Raw genomic sequence first — 16,757 nt, forward strand, 5'->3', positions numbered from 1 at the left:
TTATGAATTTATCAAAAATATAAGTCTGTTCTGGCCTAAAGATGTAGCTAAAAATTAAACAAAGATTAAAAATAGCTGAGAAATTGACGAAATTTTGCAGAAGTCAAAAGCATACTTATTAACATAAGCAACGTTTTAACGTCTCTGATATCTTAATTTTATGACAAACAATGTTTTAAAAATTTCGAAGAAACACGACGACATAAAATTGAAAACAAACGAAATTTAAAAGCCGCTTCTCTGTAAAGAAAAATAGGAAATATGACTCATCGTATTTTTCCTCCGTAATCTTCGTATTTTATCGTTTCGGTTTATTCGTCGAAACCATAGTTCAGCAGAACACGCGTCTATTGTAATATCCTTAATCTAAGAACCATAACACACGGATATCGGGTATGTCAGTCAAAGTCTCGAAAATTCTCGCCTGGCACGATACAATCCAGCCCCGATCGAAAGAATCCCTCAATAAGTGACATCGCCTAATGAACGCAATTAGTTAACCGAACGAGCTGGTCGTTCAGAGATGCATAGCTCGGGTCCGCGGTGTAATCTTGGCACGCAGCTTCCATTGAGACATCGGAACTCTTAATTGCAACGGCGTACGTGGAATGAAGAAGAAGCCGAAACGGAACACACGGGGGTGCGTGGAAAGAGTGGAAGATCTTCTTCATCGACGGTGCAAAGACGTTGGGGGCAAAAGGCTCGTAAATCGTTGCAGCCCAATGGGACGTGGCGATGGTACCGTCTCGGGCTCACGATTGGCGGCACAGGGCAAAGCATCCGGTTCCAACCGGCTTATCCAATCCCAACGTGGAGCCTTGCAAGCGATTACCTACGTAGCCTCGGCCCGATCGCTCATGCTAATTTCATAACAACTACCCTTGCGCCAATGGGCGAGCCAGCTATAGAAAACGGCGAAAACGAAGGCTCGACTGGCCGCGAGGGACTAAACAAATAACACAAAAAAAAAGAAGCAGAAATAAGGGTAAAGGAGATCGGAGCCTTTGCGAGACTCGGTCCACCTCCATCCCGGTGAAGAGGCAACGAAAGCCGCCTATTTCGTTCAGCAACCGTGCGTCCGCGCATTCACCGTGGCCCCCAGTCGTAAAATGGAGAGCTCATCTTCGAGTTTGTAGCCGATAGAGGTTGAACGAGCCGCGGGTGATGCTGACGGCAGACTATCGGTAGGGAAAGGTTGGCGTACACCGCGTTGTCATCGCCGCTGGAAGTCGTGACCGTTTAAAATTAACTCGCGCACCGAGGATTTATCGGAGCGAGTGGTGGCACACCGTCACGCGAGGTTATATCACCGAGAAACGTTACTTACTTAGAACGACGTGCACGGTCGCCAAGCTGGCTCTGTACCTCGCCAGCCACGGTGTTCGACGATCGTGTACGCCGACTCCGAATTGACCCCTTTGATCCTTTCCTTCGGTTGCATACTCTTGGGTATCGTTGGGACAACGAACGTTTAATCATTACGATTGACATTGAGCAAACGAATGTTACAAATCGACTAACACATATAGCCCCCTTACAGTAGTGGTAGAAAGATGTGTTTCAAGTTGATTGTTAACGACTAGAGGATATTGCTTTTTAAGCAAGTATGTAGCTCATAATGCTTATTAAATTCTGTATTATATCGGATATAATGAATGATTCGTTATAATTGCGATATCGCGGTCGTCGAAGAAAGGTAAAAATGGAAGACTTCCGGGGGCAGAGAGTGGAAGACTCGGTGGAATTAGCGAAAGAGAGGAACGGCCGGCTATACGGCATTATCGACGGTTGGTCGGGGCAGAGAGAGCAGAGGCGGTCCCGGGCAATAATATTTCGCGTTCCGCAATTTTTTGCCCGGCCGTGAGTTCCATTCGAGGCTCATCGACGACTCGGGTGTTGCGCCACCGGCTCTCCCGGTTCCGCCGTGGGTATTAATTCCGGGAGAGAAGGAGAGGGCCAAACGGAAACAGAAGAGGGAACGACCGCTACGACGTGGAGAGGAACAGCGTGCCGAGGGTACGAACGGAACAAAACGATGCAGAAGACCATCTATGAGATGAGAAAATAATAATAAAGTGGAAATGAGCGAGCCGGTCCATAAATTGCTCCGCTCCTTGTTAATGGTCTGGGGGCCCGGGGCGACCTCAGCTAAACGTGGCCCGGTCTGACCCGGCTCTATCCTTCTTTATCCTATAGCCTTTCTCTTTTGCACTTTCTTATTTTCTGCCGGTTCGTTCTTTCCTACGATGGTCGGGGCCCCGACCAGAGGATCTGGTTCGACCCGTTCGTGGCGCTCTTGGAAGGCTCATTTCTGTATTTAATGGACGTCCAGAGATGGCCACCGAGTCCCTGGGCTCCCGAGAGTCAGAAAGAGGGACTTAAAAGGGTCCGGAGGACACAAAGGATCCACGTCGAAGCTCGGTACTGGCTGTGATTGGCGACCGGGCGTGGCCCTACCGACAGATATCCTGCTTCTTTTTAAACGCCGCTGGATTCGTGGACATGTTCAGGATTTAGCTTGTTCTTTCTTTCTCTTTTCATGTTCTTTTCTTTTTTCGCTAAGTTTAAAGAGTTTTAAAAACGCGGAGATTAACCTTGGGCAAATTTGTTGCATTTTTGTAGTATTCTTTCTTGAGAGATTTTGTGAATTGCGTGATAGACTATAGTAGTTGGAAGAATAGTGAAGTAATTGCTTGGATGTCTGCTTAGAATGAGGAGAATTGTCTGTTGAAATGGATGAAATGAAAGAATCTTTGGAACCAGCAGTTCGGAGTTAGAATACCACTTTTCATTATGGGAAACATGAATTTTATACAATAATTGAAATAATGGAATTAATGATGAATTTAAAAAATGTATGCTAAGTTTTATCGCCTGTTTTGTTCCTCTCAATTAAAAGTATTTAAAGATCTCCCGTATAGAGGGCAGAAGCAACCAGGAACTCTGTTACTGCCCTCTTATAAAATTTGTGAAAAACAGTGTGTCGATGTGCCTATTGTGAAGATGTACCAACAAACTCGTCTATAGTACCAACCTACTTTCTACCGTACCGATGAGTGCTATAATATGTATAAAGTTTGAGAATTTCTTATTTTCGAAATGAATAAATTAAATAAATTATTAATGAATAATGAAAAATCACAATAACTTACAATAATATAATATTGATAAATATTACCAGTACTATTAATATAATAAAATAAATGATTAAAAAATAATGAAAACTAACACGCACAGAGATAAATTATTAATAATGGAGATACTATTAAGATCTTTTGTTATATAGATATAACAAAATTTATTAATTCCTAGTTTCAATTCGATTCGTACGTATTTCGCCAATCGCCATACTTCTGTACATCATCTGTGCTGCCCTGTATACCTAAGCTGGTTACCAGTTCCCGGTTCCCTACTATACCGACCATCGACCTGGCCAAAGTTTAATTTTACCGTCTTATAATATGAACACGTTGAAGCTATAAGCATTAAAATCAAAAATCATAACACAATATACATAAATAAACGCGTTTGTCTCACGAATGGCACAAAAATTAATTAATTTGTAACTGAATTGCATTTCGTAATGGTACATGATAAATCGCTTATATAATGTCTTCTGTTTCTCTAGTCTCGCAATCACTATGCTCATTAAAATTTTGTTCATCATAAAATCATAAAATCTACATGATTTAACCAATCATCCGTACTGATTCGGACCTTTTATCGCACGTCATGATTGAATGATCGGAGGAACAAAAATGTATGCGACTCACGATCAGATACGAAGAACGTTGCCTTCGGTACTGCAATAGCCCAGGGACAAATATCGCGCAGACATTAAATTTTAGTTGAAAATTTGTGACAACTAAATTTTAGTGATAATAATAATGAAAATTGAAATCCTAATAATAATAAAATAGAATTAATTGAAGTACAATATTAAAAAATACTCACATCTTTGGATCTTGCAACACAAAGGTTGTCATCACAAAGGACTCATTGACCCCATGATAGAAGTAGAAACTATACAAAATGTTTACTTTTAACTTTTTCAAAGTTTCGAACACATTTTATTTCTTCATTACTATATTGCTATTGTATATACAAAGATGCATACTATTTTTGGCTCCTGGAAAGATTAGGTCTTCTTGAGAGAAATACTGATTCTAATACCGAAAGCGAACATTTAAAAGAAATATTTATACAAATCGGCAAGCAAACACTGACTCTAATTTTGCGTATGAATTCTAATTGAATTTACAATTATTAAAATGTATTTAAAGAAATTATAAATTCTTTTAAAAAAATTATTAATTATATAATTTATATAATTGAAAATATTATTACGCAGCAAACACTGATTCTACTGACCGCGCAAGATCACAAAAATTCTCTGAAAATAATAAGGACTTAGTAATTCAACGTTTATTTAGAAAAGTATTGCTATTTTTTCTAAATCTATCAGAACTGACTATTATTTATTTTACGAACTAACATAACCAATGTTACGACACGAATTACGCATTTAAAATAGATATAAATACATGTAAAATACTATTTGTAAATGTTATAAAATATCTTTGTATAGTGTCAAATATATAAGAACAGCATAAAGATAACATAACTGATTTTAAAAATTATACTGCACCTTGTTATCAAAGTTTTTAGCGAAACATGTTTTTCAGAAATAAGCTATGTGATATTCTATAAATATTCGACAATGTTTGTGTCTGAGCATTTAAAAGGTTTGTTCATAAAGTATCAGTGGCGTGGTTACACTAAAGAATTTACGTGTGAAACGGAACAAAATAAAAAAGTTATATCGTTTTCGTGTTGTAAAGTAGCAAAATCCATAATATATAAAAATCTACTGTATTAAACTATTCACAATTTTACTTTACAATATAGATTGGTGCGAAGAAATAATTTAAAATAAAGAAATGATTCAATATTTTAGAACTATAAAAATGATTTCTTTAACCTTTTCCACTTTCATCTTAACGTTTTGAATGAAATATAAAATTATTTATAATTTAATTATATTATATATGAATTATGTGTTATGAAGAGCATATTTGGTATATATGTACATATATCAATTGTATATAAAATATATTACGCGTTTGTTCATTAAAAATAATTATTAATTAAATAAAAGTAATTCGTATACGTTATATCTCTTACCTTTATTACGATAAATCATGGCGTCAGCAAATCTGTATTCAAAATCACCGAATTGACTGATAATTGTCAGGGCGCCCTCTGCATCTTCGAAATAATTTCTGAAATCATCTAATGGGAAAGAAAATCAAAGATTTAAAACAAATGTATAAGAGCGAAATTAATTACACCAAAAAAAAAAAAAGAAAAAGTAAACGAACTCAAATTCTGTCTCAAAACCATATGACAGAAGCTATTGGAAAATAAAAGTATGAAATACATACTTAAGGGAAAAGGAACAAGAAACTATACATATACATGTATAACTTCGTGATAACAATATCCAAGAAACTATTATATAAACACATACTTATTAAACAAGGGTAATAATAAACAATAAACAGTAATAGAATATCCAGAAAAATACTATGTAGTCGAAATTACTTCAAACAGAATAATACATATTGACGCATAAATTTTCGTGAGCAGAGTGATTGTCCGCGTTAGAGCTTCGCCTAGACGATCCCTTATTGGATGGATGGTACGCGACTGCTTTCGCGCATCCGCGCGAAAAATTGAAATATTAACGTCATAGATATTCTCCTAGTCAACGAATTATGAAGTCTGGGACTAGGAGCAATAACAAATTTTCAATATTTCCCTTTTTCCTCCTTAGAAGATGCATATACGTACATGAGTAAAGCATTTCCTGAAAAAGATCAGAAATATATCCAATATTTTCGTAGTGCATTGTTTAAAATTCAAACAAATGAAATTGAATAATGAACAGAGAAGATAATTAAAGACGATATTCTTTTTGATACGAAATAAAATTATTTATTAGTAGGAAATTGTAATAGTACTTTATACATATGTTTATATTATTTTTTTGTTGCAATAAGATGCAGTATCCAGTAATTTTCTCTCCAACGATACAACCTAATAGTTAAATATAGCATAAAAGATAACAAGAGAATCTTTCTTTACATTTTTACCAGTTTAATTTACCAATTTCGTACTACTCTACGAATTACCGCTAGATGACGCGCGTAGTTTGTTCCGGCCAGTTCTAATTTTTAGAATAATATTGGAAACGTTGGTCAACCTGGTTACTTAAAGTTCAATAAGCGGTATTTTCTTGAAAATTGTTAAATTTATTTTACGTTATAATAATATTCAGACAAAAAATTTGAATTAAAAATTATAAAAATATTAATTTTACCTCTGTTATTGTTAAAAGTTAATTTCCCGCGACATTTGTGTACAATAAAAGTTTGTTGTATAAAGTATACGTAATTTGTGTGCTTCTTTTTATGTTTTTCTTAATATAATTTATAATTAATAATTTTCCCCAGCATCTTTTTGTTTTAATTTTATTTGTAAAAACAAAATTCTATAAGCCAAACAGAAAATACACGCAGATACCAGCGTCTCCTTGCGGAAGATTCTAGAAGTAAAATCAGCTGACCCTGTCTTCCAAGCGTCAAATGCGTATTTATAAATAGTGTACCGAGTTCATCGGAAGCCGAAGTTACTTTTCAATAACCAAACATCAAAATGGTTGATATGAAAAGTAATGTGAGTTTTGCGTGTCAACGATGTCTACAACCTCTCAGACTAGATCCAAGTTTTTATCATCTCGGAGAACACACGCTAGCCGAACTTTCACGTAGGTAATTTCTATTTCGAACTATATGACTTTATAAGTTTCATTGCTTATTTTATCTCTATTAAGAAGAAAAATGAGATAACATTTTTCCCCGTAATAGTATTTTTAAATTATGCTATTCTACGACTTTTTATGATTTATTTATATCTTAAGAGTGATTATATTCACCATCAATATTTCATTTATATTAATTTATATTAATTTAATTTTATTAATATAGTTCCCATTCAACAACATGTGGTGGGTGAGCTAGAGCCCCAAAGTGGAAGTATGGAACATTTAGTGCCACCATTCAAATTAACTGAATCTGCAAATGGAACAAATGGATTCATGTTAGTTGGGGACTCTGGGGAAACAGAAAGTTTAAGTCATCATTTAAAGGTATTTAAAATTTATACTACTTAGTTACGAGAAATATTAATGGAATTTATTTGTTGAAGGTACGGGCAACATTGTTTGATATCCTTAGTAGTAGTAGTTGTGCTGATCATCCACTCTGTGATGAATGTACGGATAGTCTTTTATTATTAATGGATCAACAACTGAGAATGACTGAAGGGGAATGGTCAGATTATAATGAGTACTTAAAGAAATTAGAAATAGAGCAACAACATCAGGGTCATGAAGATATAGAAATGGAAACTCTCACAAAAGAATTGCAAGATGTAAAATCTGAAGAAGAAAGAATGATAAGCGAATTAGAGGCATTGAGAAAGGAAGAAATTGCTACCAGAAATGCCATAGCTCAACAAGAAAGGGAAAGGGAAAGGTTACAAAGCGAAGAAGAAAGGTATTGGAAGGAATATTCAAAACACAAAAGAGATCTCATATTAGCAGAAGATGAATACCGTAGGTAATAATGACAAGTTGTTGCATTAAATATACCTTTCATATTTCTGTTTCATTAACAGTAATAATTTTATTTAGCTTGGAGTGTCAGTTAGCTTATGCTGCTTCACAACTAGAGAGACTGAAGAAAACAAACGTTTTCAATGCTACATTTCATATTTGGCACTCAGGACACTTTGGAACTATAAATTCCTTCCGGTTAGGTAGATTACCAAGTGCACCAGTAGATTGGAGTGAAATAAACGCTGCTTGGGGACAGACCACTTTGCTATTAACAGCTCTTGCTAGAAAAATGAATCTCACATTTAAACGTTTTCGTTTAGTGCCATTTGGTAATCACAGTTATATTGAAGCTTTAGATCAACACAGAGAACTACCATTATATGGAAGTGGAGGATTTAAATTTCTGTGGGATACAAAATTTGATGCAGCAATGGTGGCATTTCTTGATTGCTTGCAACAATTTAAAGAACAAGTGGAAAAAGGAGACAGTGGATTCTGTCTTCCATATAGAATGGATCGTGGAAAGATAGAAGATTCTGCAACAGGAAACTCTTACTCCATCAAGTAACTATTGTTTATATCAGTATGATTTTTTCAATTATATCTATTTGATGAATGTATTCTATGTCTTGCGTTTCAGAATACAATTTAATTCAGAAGAACAATGGACCAAGGCATTGAAATTTTTGTTAACGAATTTAAAATGGGGCCTTGCTTGGGTTAGCTCCCAATTCACAAAAGATGAGGCTGAACATTAGCTTCATGTTAATTTATGCAAATTCATCCAGTCTTGATACATCTCTCTTACACTCATTTATGTACATACACGTTATTTGTAAATAAACTCAGTTAAAGGATAATCCTTTTATTTAGAGTCCAATCAGTAATACTTATTTTGAACAAGTTTGAAAGATATTTGATTCTAAGTTAAGAACAATGTTGAGATTTATTAGCTAAAAACCAGGTGACACCATATAATAAACAAGGTGGACTTTGAACTTCCTTAGAATTGATGTATTCTTTTACTTCTGGGATGCTTAGTTCCACCACTTCGATCAGTTCACCTTCAGATGCAGCACCCCCTCCTTTAATTTGATGAATTACTCAAACTTATAAGGATAAAAGACATAAGATTTTTTCAAAAACATTTTATTGAACATTATAAATTTATTTAAAGCTTGTATCGTTATTTCTAATATAATTTTAGAAATAGAGGAATATTGAAAACAAATATATTTATAATTAAGCTTACCAGGATGTGTATGCATCTCATCTGTAACTTCCACGTAAAACAGTGTATGTTTGCAGACTGAAGTGGAAACATACCTATAATCAACCCACAATAAAATAAATAACTAAATATAACAAATTACAAATGACATATATTTATTGTTATTATTATTATTATTTTTAATAAAACATTTTCTACATATGGACAGAATAAAAAGGTACAGCACATGCGTGTATACAGACACTATGACATTTCACTTATTATTTCTTACATCACGAAATGAAATATTGACAACTCTTTACTCTACAACTTACTCAACAAAATTTTAAAATTTCAATAAATGCTTGCCATTAACACACCTGAAAGTAATGACATATTTAAAGGCTTCTGTTGGCACTTCGTATCCACATTCCTCTCTTACTTCATCTTTCGCAATCTCGACAAGTGGTTTATCTTTATCCACAATACCGGCGCAAAGTTCCAAAGTTAAACCCAGTGACGGTGGATATTGTTTAAGATCTACCGGGCCTTGTTTCTCCGGAAGAAACGTATAAAAGAACGCTGGGCGATATTGTCGAACAAACACTAGTTTCTTTCGGCTGATGTTGAAGATAATTATACTCACACCATCATGTGCTCTTACCACATCCCAATCTTTCTGTTCGCCATCTTGTTGGTAATGTATCCGAACGGGTCTGATCCACGGTGAATCCGATGGACATTCTGCTATACGTAATTGTTGCACATCGAGTATTCTTCGACGTATATTTTTATTTTGCTTCTCTTGTGCCTTTATATCCATTTCTTATGCGCTATAGAAACTGATTATTCGATTTAATTCAACCGTTTAACTCCCGTCGGTAATATTTCGATGTACATGCGCGCTGAAGACCTGCAGATGCCGCACTCAATACCAAACTGAAATGCGCAGTCTCAAACTTGCATTAGAATAGTTTCAAGTTCAAGTAACATTCATAAATCATTCCACTATCTGTGTTAGGTAAGATAAGAATATATCAAACGGTATTAATGTATTCTTTCCAACACTCTGTACCATTGTTCAAAAAGTTTCTATCTATTCTATGCTGTAATCATATCGTACGTTTCAAATTTCACTATTCAATGTTCGGTTTTAGACGAATTCTTTTTAACTCTTTTATGACTCTTTTTTCAACTTCTTTTCCCTCCTAGGTCCTCTTCTAGCCTTTCTCCTAAACTCTTCCGCTTTGTACGCGTCTATAATTTCCTGCTGACGAACCTGGGTATCAACGTGAACAACATCAGGCTTTTTACGATACCTGGTTACAGCTGCGGGAGGAGAGAATTCAATTTCCATATCAGACGCCGTCGAGCTAGACGTGATAGAAGCATCGTCCTTGTTCTTCACGATTTTAAACTGCAGCGGTTTCATTGGCTCGGACAAACGAGGCTCGGCAGATGTCTCTTGCCTAATGGGATACATCGTTACATAGTAAGTGCCATCTTTCCTGTGAATATGTAAAGTCGGTGGAGATCCCGATCCTTCATCTTCTCCCTCCATCTTCGATTGCTTCTGCATCGACTGGTAACTCATAGTTCTTCCGGCTCTCTGTCTTCTTGTGCCACTCTTTGGCCGCGAAGGTGCTGATCTCGCGCGTTCTATTATTCTGGTGCGATCAGTTTTTCCACGATCGATTTTTACGCGATCGAGTCTTCCACGATCGGTTCTGCCACGATCGGCTCTTCCACGATCGACTTTTCCTCGATCGGCTCGAGCACGATCAGTTCTTTCTATTCCCGCTTTTTCTTCTTCTATTTCATCCATAGAGACATCCTTCGCATCTTGCAGCATTTCGTACAAATAGCGGCCAATGGCACCCGGCCTCCAACCAATGCGCGGCTTCAATTTTCCCGCCTTGTCCATCGTGTTCCATAACCAACCCATGTTAGCCGGGACTCTCATGGGTATGTCGATACAGTCTCTGTGACCGAAGTGAATCCCAGGATAATAATCACCAACGAAGTAGACGTATCGCATTACTCGTCTGCTGACTGGAAATGCCTGTTGCGAGGTCATAATACCTGATCCAGCTACATAGCGATCACCACCAGGTCCTAGAGATCTTTCCCTTGCACTTCGTCGAATCACCGTCTTAGCATCATGGTGCTGATCGTGTATCGATGCGTGTACCGTCAGATTGTCCTGCTTCGAGTGCGGACTACGGCGCTTCAAGTCCCGTTTGGATCCTTTCTTCGTTTTACGACGGGCTTTTGGCGCGGTAGCGGCGGCACGCTTTACACCGGTCCGCGTCTTAGAAAAGACATGAGTGCTACTCTGGGTCGCGCTACCATTATCTGGTGGCTTCTTTTTCCTCGATTTGCATCTCGGTTCACCGCAAGGACCCACCTCCGAGTCCATCAGCGCGGACGACGTGGCTTCGAGCTCCTTCTGTTTGTCCGTTTTCTCGTCCTTCTTCTCCTCCTTCTTCCTATGTTTTACAGGCGCGGTTGGTAAACCGGCCTCTGGTAAAACAGGTATAGCCTCGCGGACGATTCCCAACCGAGGCGGCACGATTCCTCGTGCAATCGAAGGCGAGTAAGCAACAACGTGAGGACGCATATCGTCCATAGGTTTGATGCTACAGGGAGCGGTGCAAGTAGGAGTCGTTGTCGCTACTGCTGGTTGCGAAGTCCCATGTGGTATCTTCCTCTTCGATGCTAGTCGATCTGGAGGCACGTAGTCTTTGTTGATATCTCTACCAAAATAAGGACTCTCTGATGGATCCATTAAACCGAGTCCTGGCAATCCTGGTACTTTCCCAATGGAATCTACAAAGTCTTGTGCATCTTTGAAAGCTCGAATCAAGCAATCTATCCCCAAACACGGTGATTTCATACATTTAGCAGCTCCTCTAGGAAATTTGACATCTTTTCCAGGACAAATGCAACCAGGAGTCGTCCCAGTCGACGTTATACGAGGCGTGCAAGCATCGAAGATGGGAATTACGTCGTTATCTCGGGAAGTTGCTTGTGCCGAAACCATAACCGGGCCACCGGAACAGCTGCAGCTGGACATATCTCTATCCTCGCCGCCACCTTCTAGTCGACTTTCCATATTATGCTTTTCATTGTACCAGGGATGATCAGTATCGTAATTGATCCATCTGAAACTAGACGGATCCAGATAAATCTGCTCTACTTCTCCGCCGCCTTTCAATCTAGTTGGTTTACTAGACGAAGAATCCTGTTTCAGAACGTACAACGCAGGCAGGGTATTGTCAACGCAGTAAGTATTGGCTAATGGATCCTCCACGCGTTTGTTCTCGTCCTTGAGTAGTACATCGGGATTTCTTAATTTCATGCAGCAAGGATATGTACAGCCTGATGGACATATCATAGGATGTATCGAACGATCCTTGGGCAAGCAGCTACACGTCGGCTCATCTGGATAGGCTTTGTATATCAGTTCTCGATATTTGGGATCGTTGAGCTTTTCGGCCATTGTTAGCGTCTTAAAAGCGGGATGATCCATTGGAATACGTGGAGAAGAGTCTGGTCGCTTCAGTAATGATTTATCCAAACCACTTTCATCTTTCGGATCTTTTTCAACCTTTGAACTTTCTGGAAGAATATAAGGACATAGAAATTTTTGAAGTGGTGAGTCCTCCAGCATAAAAGATTTGCCGCTCAGAGAAAATTGCTCGATGATACTGCTTCCAAAACACGATAATCTTAAAACTACGGCTATGTTACCAGACGTTTTCCCACTAGAATCGGTTACATCGAACGAATTTTTTACTGTACATGGCGTAGATAAACCGTTAGTGTCATTTTGTGAAGCAATCACATGCTTACACATACAAGTAGGCAAAGACACTTTTGCGGTTCCCAAAAAAGCACCATTTTTGTTTGAGCAAGCAACGTCTTTACGATACAGGTCTAAATACATAGGTGACCATCTTAGAGCTCTAATCAGGGAATTAGGAGTCTTGGCGAACAAACACGATTTTCCAAATTTAGAATCTCCAGGTGATTTATTATTATCATTTTCTTTACTTTGAGGGACACTTATCTCATACTCTGGCAGATCGACGAATCTCACGCATACGAGTAGATTATCCTTATTAATGTCTATAATTTCGGGACTTAAAGTCACTTGATCGGCGAACACTTCGAGCATATAGAGCTGTTCCTCTTTCGATTTTACAATTTTCCTTTTCAGAGCCATTTTCCGTTTTGTCTTGCTCGATGTTCGTTGCACACGGGAATTTAGAAAAGAATCGCGAACCCGCGGGAACTTCTGGAGAGACTAGCCGAAACGCGCCATTAATTTTGCGGTCGTTTTATGGCCAATAAATTTATATACCTAACCACGCCAATCGGTCAGTTTTGTATTTAATGTGCCTCTTATGATTACCATGGCAACCCATATTAACAGAATTCCTATATCAGGTGATCATCTTATAAATAATTCCCTTGACGCTCTTAATGCTTAATAACGCTCTTAAAAGCTGTTATCTGGTTCGCCTTCCACCCTCTCCACCTTTTCCCTTTCCTTTTCCTTTCTTCTTTTTTGATGGTTGTTCTTTTGCCTTTCCTTTCAGTTCATCAAGAGTCGTTCTATCCGGATACTCCGAAATATTTTTAGCAACGCCTTCCTGATAACTAGATGGTACTAAGCGTCTAACGCAGAACTCTCTTTCCCGGTCCTTATTCCTAAAGGCGAAGAACTTAGGATGTAGTTCATAGTGAGTCATGATCGAGCTACCGAAACACGACATCCTCATTTCCATTTCCAATGTTCCTGAGGGATTTTCGCCAGGATCCAGCAGATTGAAACTACCTTTTACCTTGAACGGTTTTGGCAGATTTTCTGGATCGTTTTGAGCCATTGCTACTTGATCACATAAACAACCAGGTAACGTTATTTCGGTTTCAGCAATGGGATATGTGTCCCCAAGGCGAAACACACCGACTTTCATCGCAGTTGATTGTAATTCTGCTACCAGGTGTTTTGGTTGCTTGATAAACAGACAACTTCTGCCTATCATGAAGTATAAGGTGCCATCCTCGGTTGGTGGTGGTGGTTTCACCGAGTAAAAGTCGTGCTGCGTAATCTCAAATGTGGGGAAATCAAGAAACGAGACCTTCACTGTAACTGGATATTCACCGATGTCTTTGATTTTACTCTTTGTCAACGTCAACTTGTGAATCAGGATTTCGACCATGTAGATTTGATCGTCGCTACCACCGAAACAGGACATCTTGGAATTGGATGGTGTTGAAAATGATCAGCATCGACAGAAGATCCAGAAGAAGGTAGGATGATATTTTATATGTATGTAATAATTTTGATACCGGGAATTTTTGGAGGTTCAGTACGTCGAGAGTGAATGACGGATCGAATGCGTAACAATCGAATCGCGAGTACGATGTATGATTGATGACATCGGTGAATTTATACATGTATCTATTTATTCCTACAAATTCTCAGCATCATCGAGTTAGCGCGTCGATGGATTATCTCTTACGACAATTTTCTCCAAGGGGAATCTAAACACCGATACACCAATGACTCTCTTCCTATACTTCGCTTCCGTGTCTATAGATATCCCATCATCAGTCTACCGATAAAAATCGCGTCGACGTATAGTCACGTATATCCCATCTAGCATACGCGACCGTACAGCGTCTCTAATTCCATTGGCAGTTATTACTTAGCTCCCACAGTGGTGTATACTTAATCTTGCGCCGTGAAACAGCTTGCCAGAACCGTTACGAAAATCTAAAGGGAAGCCTCGTCGCAAAACCGTCACTTTTTTTGCTAGCCGCGTGATAATCCCGCTACTCGGTGTCGTCGAGTGTATCCGAAACACCGCGTAATCCCAGGTAGCTCTACACCTTTTACATCCCTATTCTTTCTCATCAGCCCGTGATAATCCGTAATCGCCGCCTGTTCGCGAACAAGCTGACCATTTGCGTCCGTTGCAACCTGCAGTCATAGGAACCGCGCGATAGTTTCCTTTCTCCTCGGAAGCTAAGACTTTCAGAAGATGCCGAAATGTGAAGCAACAACCTTGGAACGATTCGTTCCATTCCGTGGCCGCGGTTTCTGTTCTGGACTCTGGCCACCGAAAGCGACCGACTGGGCCAACGTTAGGACCAGCCGAACACCGAGGGCCGAAGTATGCGCTAATTGGTACGGGTGCACGCACGCACACACGTGAAAGAAGACTCGAATCCTACGTAAAGATCGAGGCAGCCGGAAAGGGGCGACCCAGTCGTATGGTCGAGGAAGGCTTGTAAAGCGAGAACGGAGAGAGAAGAGATATCGTGAATGCGCCGTGGCCTCTGGTTCGGAAGACGCTCTGGAAGCCGACCAGGCAGAAGTAAAATTCCGGACCGGGCGACACGGCGGCTCGTTAAAATGCTTCTGGGGGTTTCGGGCGCGGGACGCTTCAGGTAATTGGCGATTAGCGATTAAAACGAACGAACATCTCTTTCTCTCTTTCTACACCGTTCAAAACGCGTCGTCTTCTTGTCGCTGCCCTTTTCTTCACTGTCCCCAACCGCGTGGACAGAGTAACGTTCGTATAAAGCGCCTTTTATCGACTCACCTTAGAAAAGGAGAAAAAGAAAGGGGGAAAGAGGTCTCTGTGTAGATTGGCCGATTTTATCTTCTACCTGGCAACGATGACACTCGACCAGGCCGTTTTTGAAGCTTCTTTTCTCTGGTCGCGAGACCAGGGAGACGGAGAATGGCGTCCTTAATCGTGCGACTCGAGGCAACGATGATCACTTTCCGGACGGGATTGGGAGACATTTCTTGCTCGCTTGCCTGGGAATCCAAGCGGGCCGCAATCCGCGCGAACGGTTACCGGCATCCGGATGACCGGAAATAAATACCGAACTGGCTGGCCACTAATTTGATCGTATTTAGCCTCAAAAGGGGGCTTGTTAAGCCGAAAATTGGTCGCCAGACGTCCACTGTTTTTAATTGCGTTTTATGGCCACGGTTATTAATTTTCATGCTGCTTTTTAGAACGGTACTAAAATTCTCATGGTATCGGTTCTGCTATCAGCTTGTGTCCAAAAAAAATAATAGTATTTATTTTTGCATCGGTACAGCAGGTATATGGAGTGTTAAAAAAAGGGTGCTTCGGGTAATATTCTGTCTGTAATATATAAGAGAGCTTGTACAGTATATAAATTGAAGAGTTAATTGGTTCGAAGTAAAAACACATTTTACGCTTCGATAATACAAGTTGCCGAAGTCTTGTTAGGGATTATATAAGATACTGGTTTTCTCTCTTTATAATCTTAAACTTGTGCACGATTTTAAATACGATGCCAGGAAAGATTTCAGCGTTTGTTCCGTAATAAATAGCACCATGCCTTTATAAAATTTACACAGAAAGTTCTGCAACACATCGTAAAACAGGATCATAACTTCATATATCCAACAACTTTAAAAACGATAAGTAACAGTTTCCGCAACCATACTATTCGAATTCCTTGACACATTTTAGTCTGTTTCGGAGTCTATAAAGAAATTACACATGATCGCTGTCCTGGTTATAATGTTGACTGCGATTAAATCGTGGTAGAAACCGGAGGACGTGCACGCCTGCTATTTACTCAAGATTCTCGCGGGATTGCTTTTGTTCGCGGCTCGGTATCAACGATCAGAATTATATAGCGAAAACGGCGAACTCGAGTGAAATTAAATGCCGTGCGGCCACTTAAGGATCGACCATTGTGATTTGCGATTTTTTCCACGGTAGCGGTCTCGAATCCAGTCAGGTTAATTTGCCTTCTCGCCGATAACCGTTATTTCGGTATTGCTCGAAAGCGGTTACCCTTGTC

The 16,757-nt window shown here is 39.1% G+C and overlaps 4 protein-coding genes across 5 annotated transcripts; 1 reads left to right on the top strand and 3 right to left on the bottom strand.

The window, feature by feature from the left end:
- Positions 1-6,647: 6,647 nt before the first annotated feature.
- Positions 6,648-8,541, top strand: LOC117204780 (beclin-1-like protein). 2 transcript variants are annotated; one of them, XM_033442513.1, is made up of 5 exons: positions 6,648-6,829; positions 7,050-7,210; positions 7,270-7,682; positions 7,757-8,245; positions 8,322-8,541. In XM_033442513.1, exons 1-5 carry the CDS (start codon positions 6,718-6,720, stop codon positions 8,437-8,439), a joined length of 1,293 nt encoding a protein of 430 aa, XP_033298404.1. In that variant the 5' UTR covers positions 6,648-6,717; the 3' UTR covers positions 8,440-8,541. The 2 variants fall into 2 exon arrangements, with proteins under 2 accessions (XP_033298404.1, XP_033298405.1); XM_033442514.1 differs by having other exon boundaries at positions 6,707-6,833.
- LOC117204782 (uridine diphosphate glucose pyrophosphatase NUDT14-like) lies at positions 8,436-9,834 on the bottom strand. Its single transcript, XM_033442516.1, has 3 exons — positions 9,272-9,834; positions 8,934-9,007; positions 8,436-8,766 (listed from the first exon to the last, which is right to left on the bottom strand). The coding sequence occupies exons 1-3, from the start codon at positions 9,712-9,714 to the stop codon at positions 8,609-8,611; spliced, it is 675 nt and encodes a 224-aa protein (XP_033298407.1). The 5' UTR covers positions 9,715-9,834; the 3' UTR covers positions 8,436-8,608.
- A 76-nt stretch (positions 9,835-9,910) lies between these two features.
- On the bottom strand, positions 9,911-13,401 carry LOC117204779. The gene has a single exon (XM_033442512.1). It carries the CDS (start codon positions 13,117-13,119, stop codon positions 10,069-10,071), a length of 3,051 nt encoding a protein of 1,016 aa, XP_033298403.1. The 5' UTR covers positions 13,120-13,401; the 3' UTR covers positions 9,911-10,068.
- Positions 13,402-13,405: 4 nt separating this feature from the next.
- LOC117204781 lies at positions 13,406-15,667 on the bottom strand. The gene has a single exon (XM_033442515.1). The coding sequence runs from the start codon at positions 14,153-14,155 to the stop codon at positions 13,406-13,408; it is 750 nt and encodes a 249-aa protein (XP_033298406.1). The 5' UTR covers positions 14,156-15,667.
- Positions 15,668-16,757: the final 1,090 nt, after the last annotated feature.

The sequence above is a fragment of the Bombus bifarius genome, unplaced genomic scaffold (assembly GCF_011952205.1).
Source record: "Bombus bifarius isolate JDL3187 unplaced genomic scaffold, Bbif_JDL3187 scf7180000007980, whole genome shotgun sequence".
Classification (NCBI taxonomy): Eukaryota; Metazoa; Arthropoda; class Insecta; order Hymenoptera; family Apidae; genus Bombus; species Bombus bifarius.

Bases quoted from the DNA above. Each gene is read 5' to 3' on its own strand.
- LOC117204780 (XM_033442513.1), top strand. From the start codon at position 6,718: ATGGTTGATATGAAAAGTAATGTGAGTTTTGCGTGTCAACGATGTCTA. The intron at 6,830-7,049 runs GTAGGTAATTTC...TTATTAATATAG, and splicing joins CACGCTAGCCGAACTTTCAC to TTCCCATTCAACAACATGTG. The intron at 7,683-7,756 runs GTAATAATGACA...AATTTTATTTAG, and splicing joins GCAGAAGATGAATACCGTAG to CTTGGAGTGTCAGTTAGCTT.
- LOC117204782 (XM_033442516.1), bottom strand. From the start codon at position 9,714: ATGGATATAAAGGCACAAGAGAAGCAAAATAAAAATATACGTCGAAGA. The intron at 9,008-9,271 runs GTGTGTTAATGG...GGTTGATTATAG, and splicing joins AAATATGTCATTACTTTCAG to GTATGTTTCCACTTCAGTCT. The intron at 8,767-8,933 runs GTAAGCTTAATT...ATCAAATTAAAG, and splicing joins TGAGATGCATACACATCCTG to GAGGGGGTGCTGCATCTGAA.
- LOC117204779 (XM_033442512.1), bottom strand. From the start codon at position 13,119: ATGGCTCTGAAAAGGAAAATTGTAAAATCGAAAGAGGAACAGCTCTAT.
- LOC117204781 (XM_033442515.1), bottom strand. From the start codon at position 14,155: ATGTCCTGTTTCGGTGGTAGCGACGATCAAATCTACATGGTCGAAATC.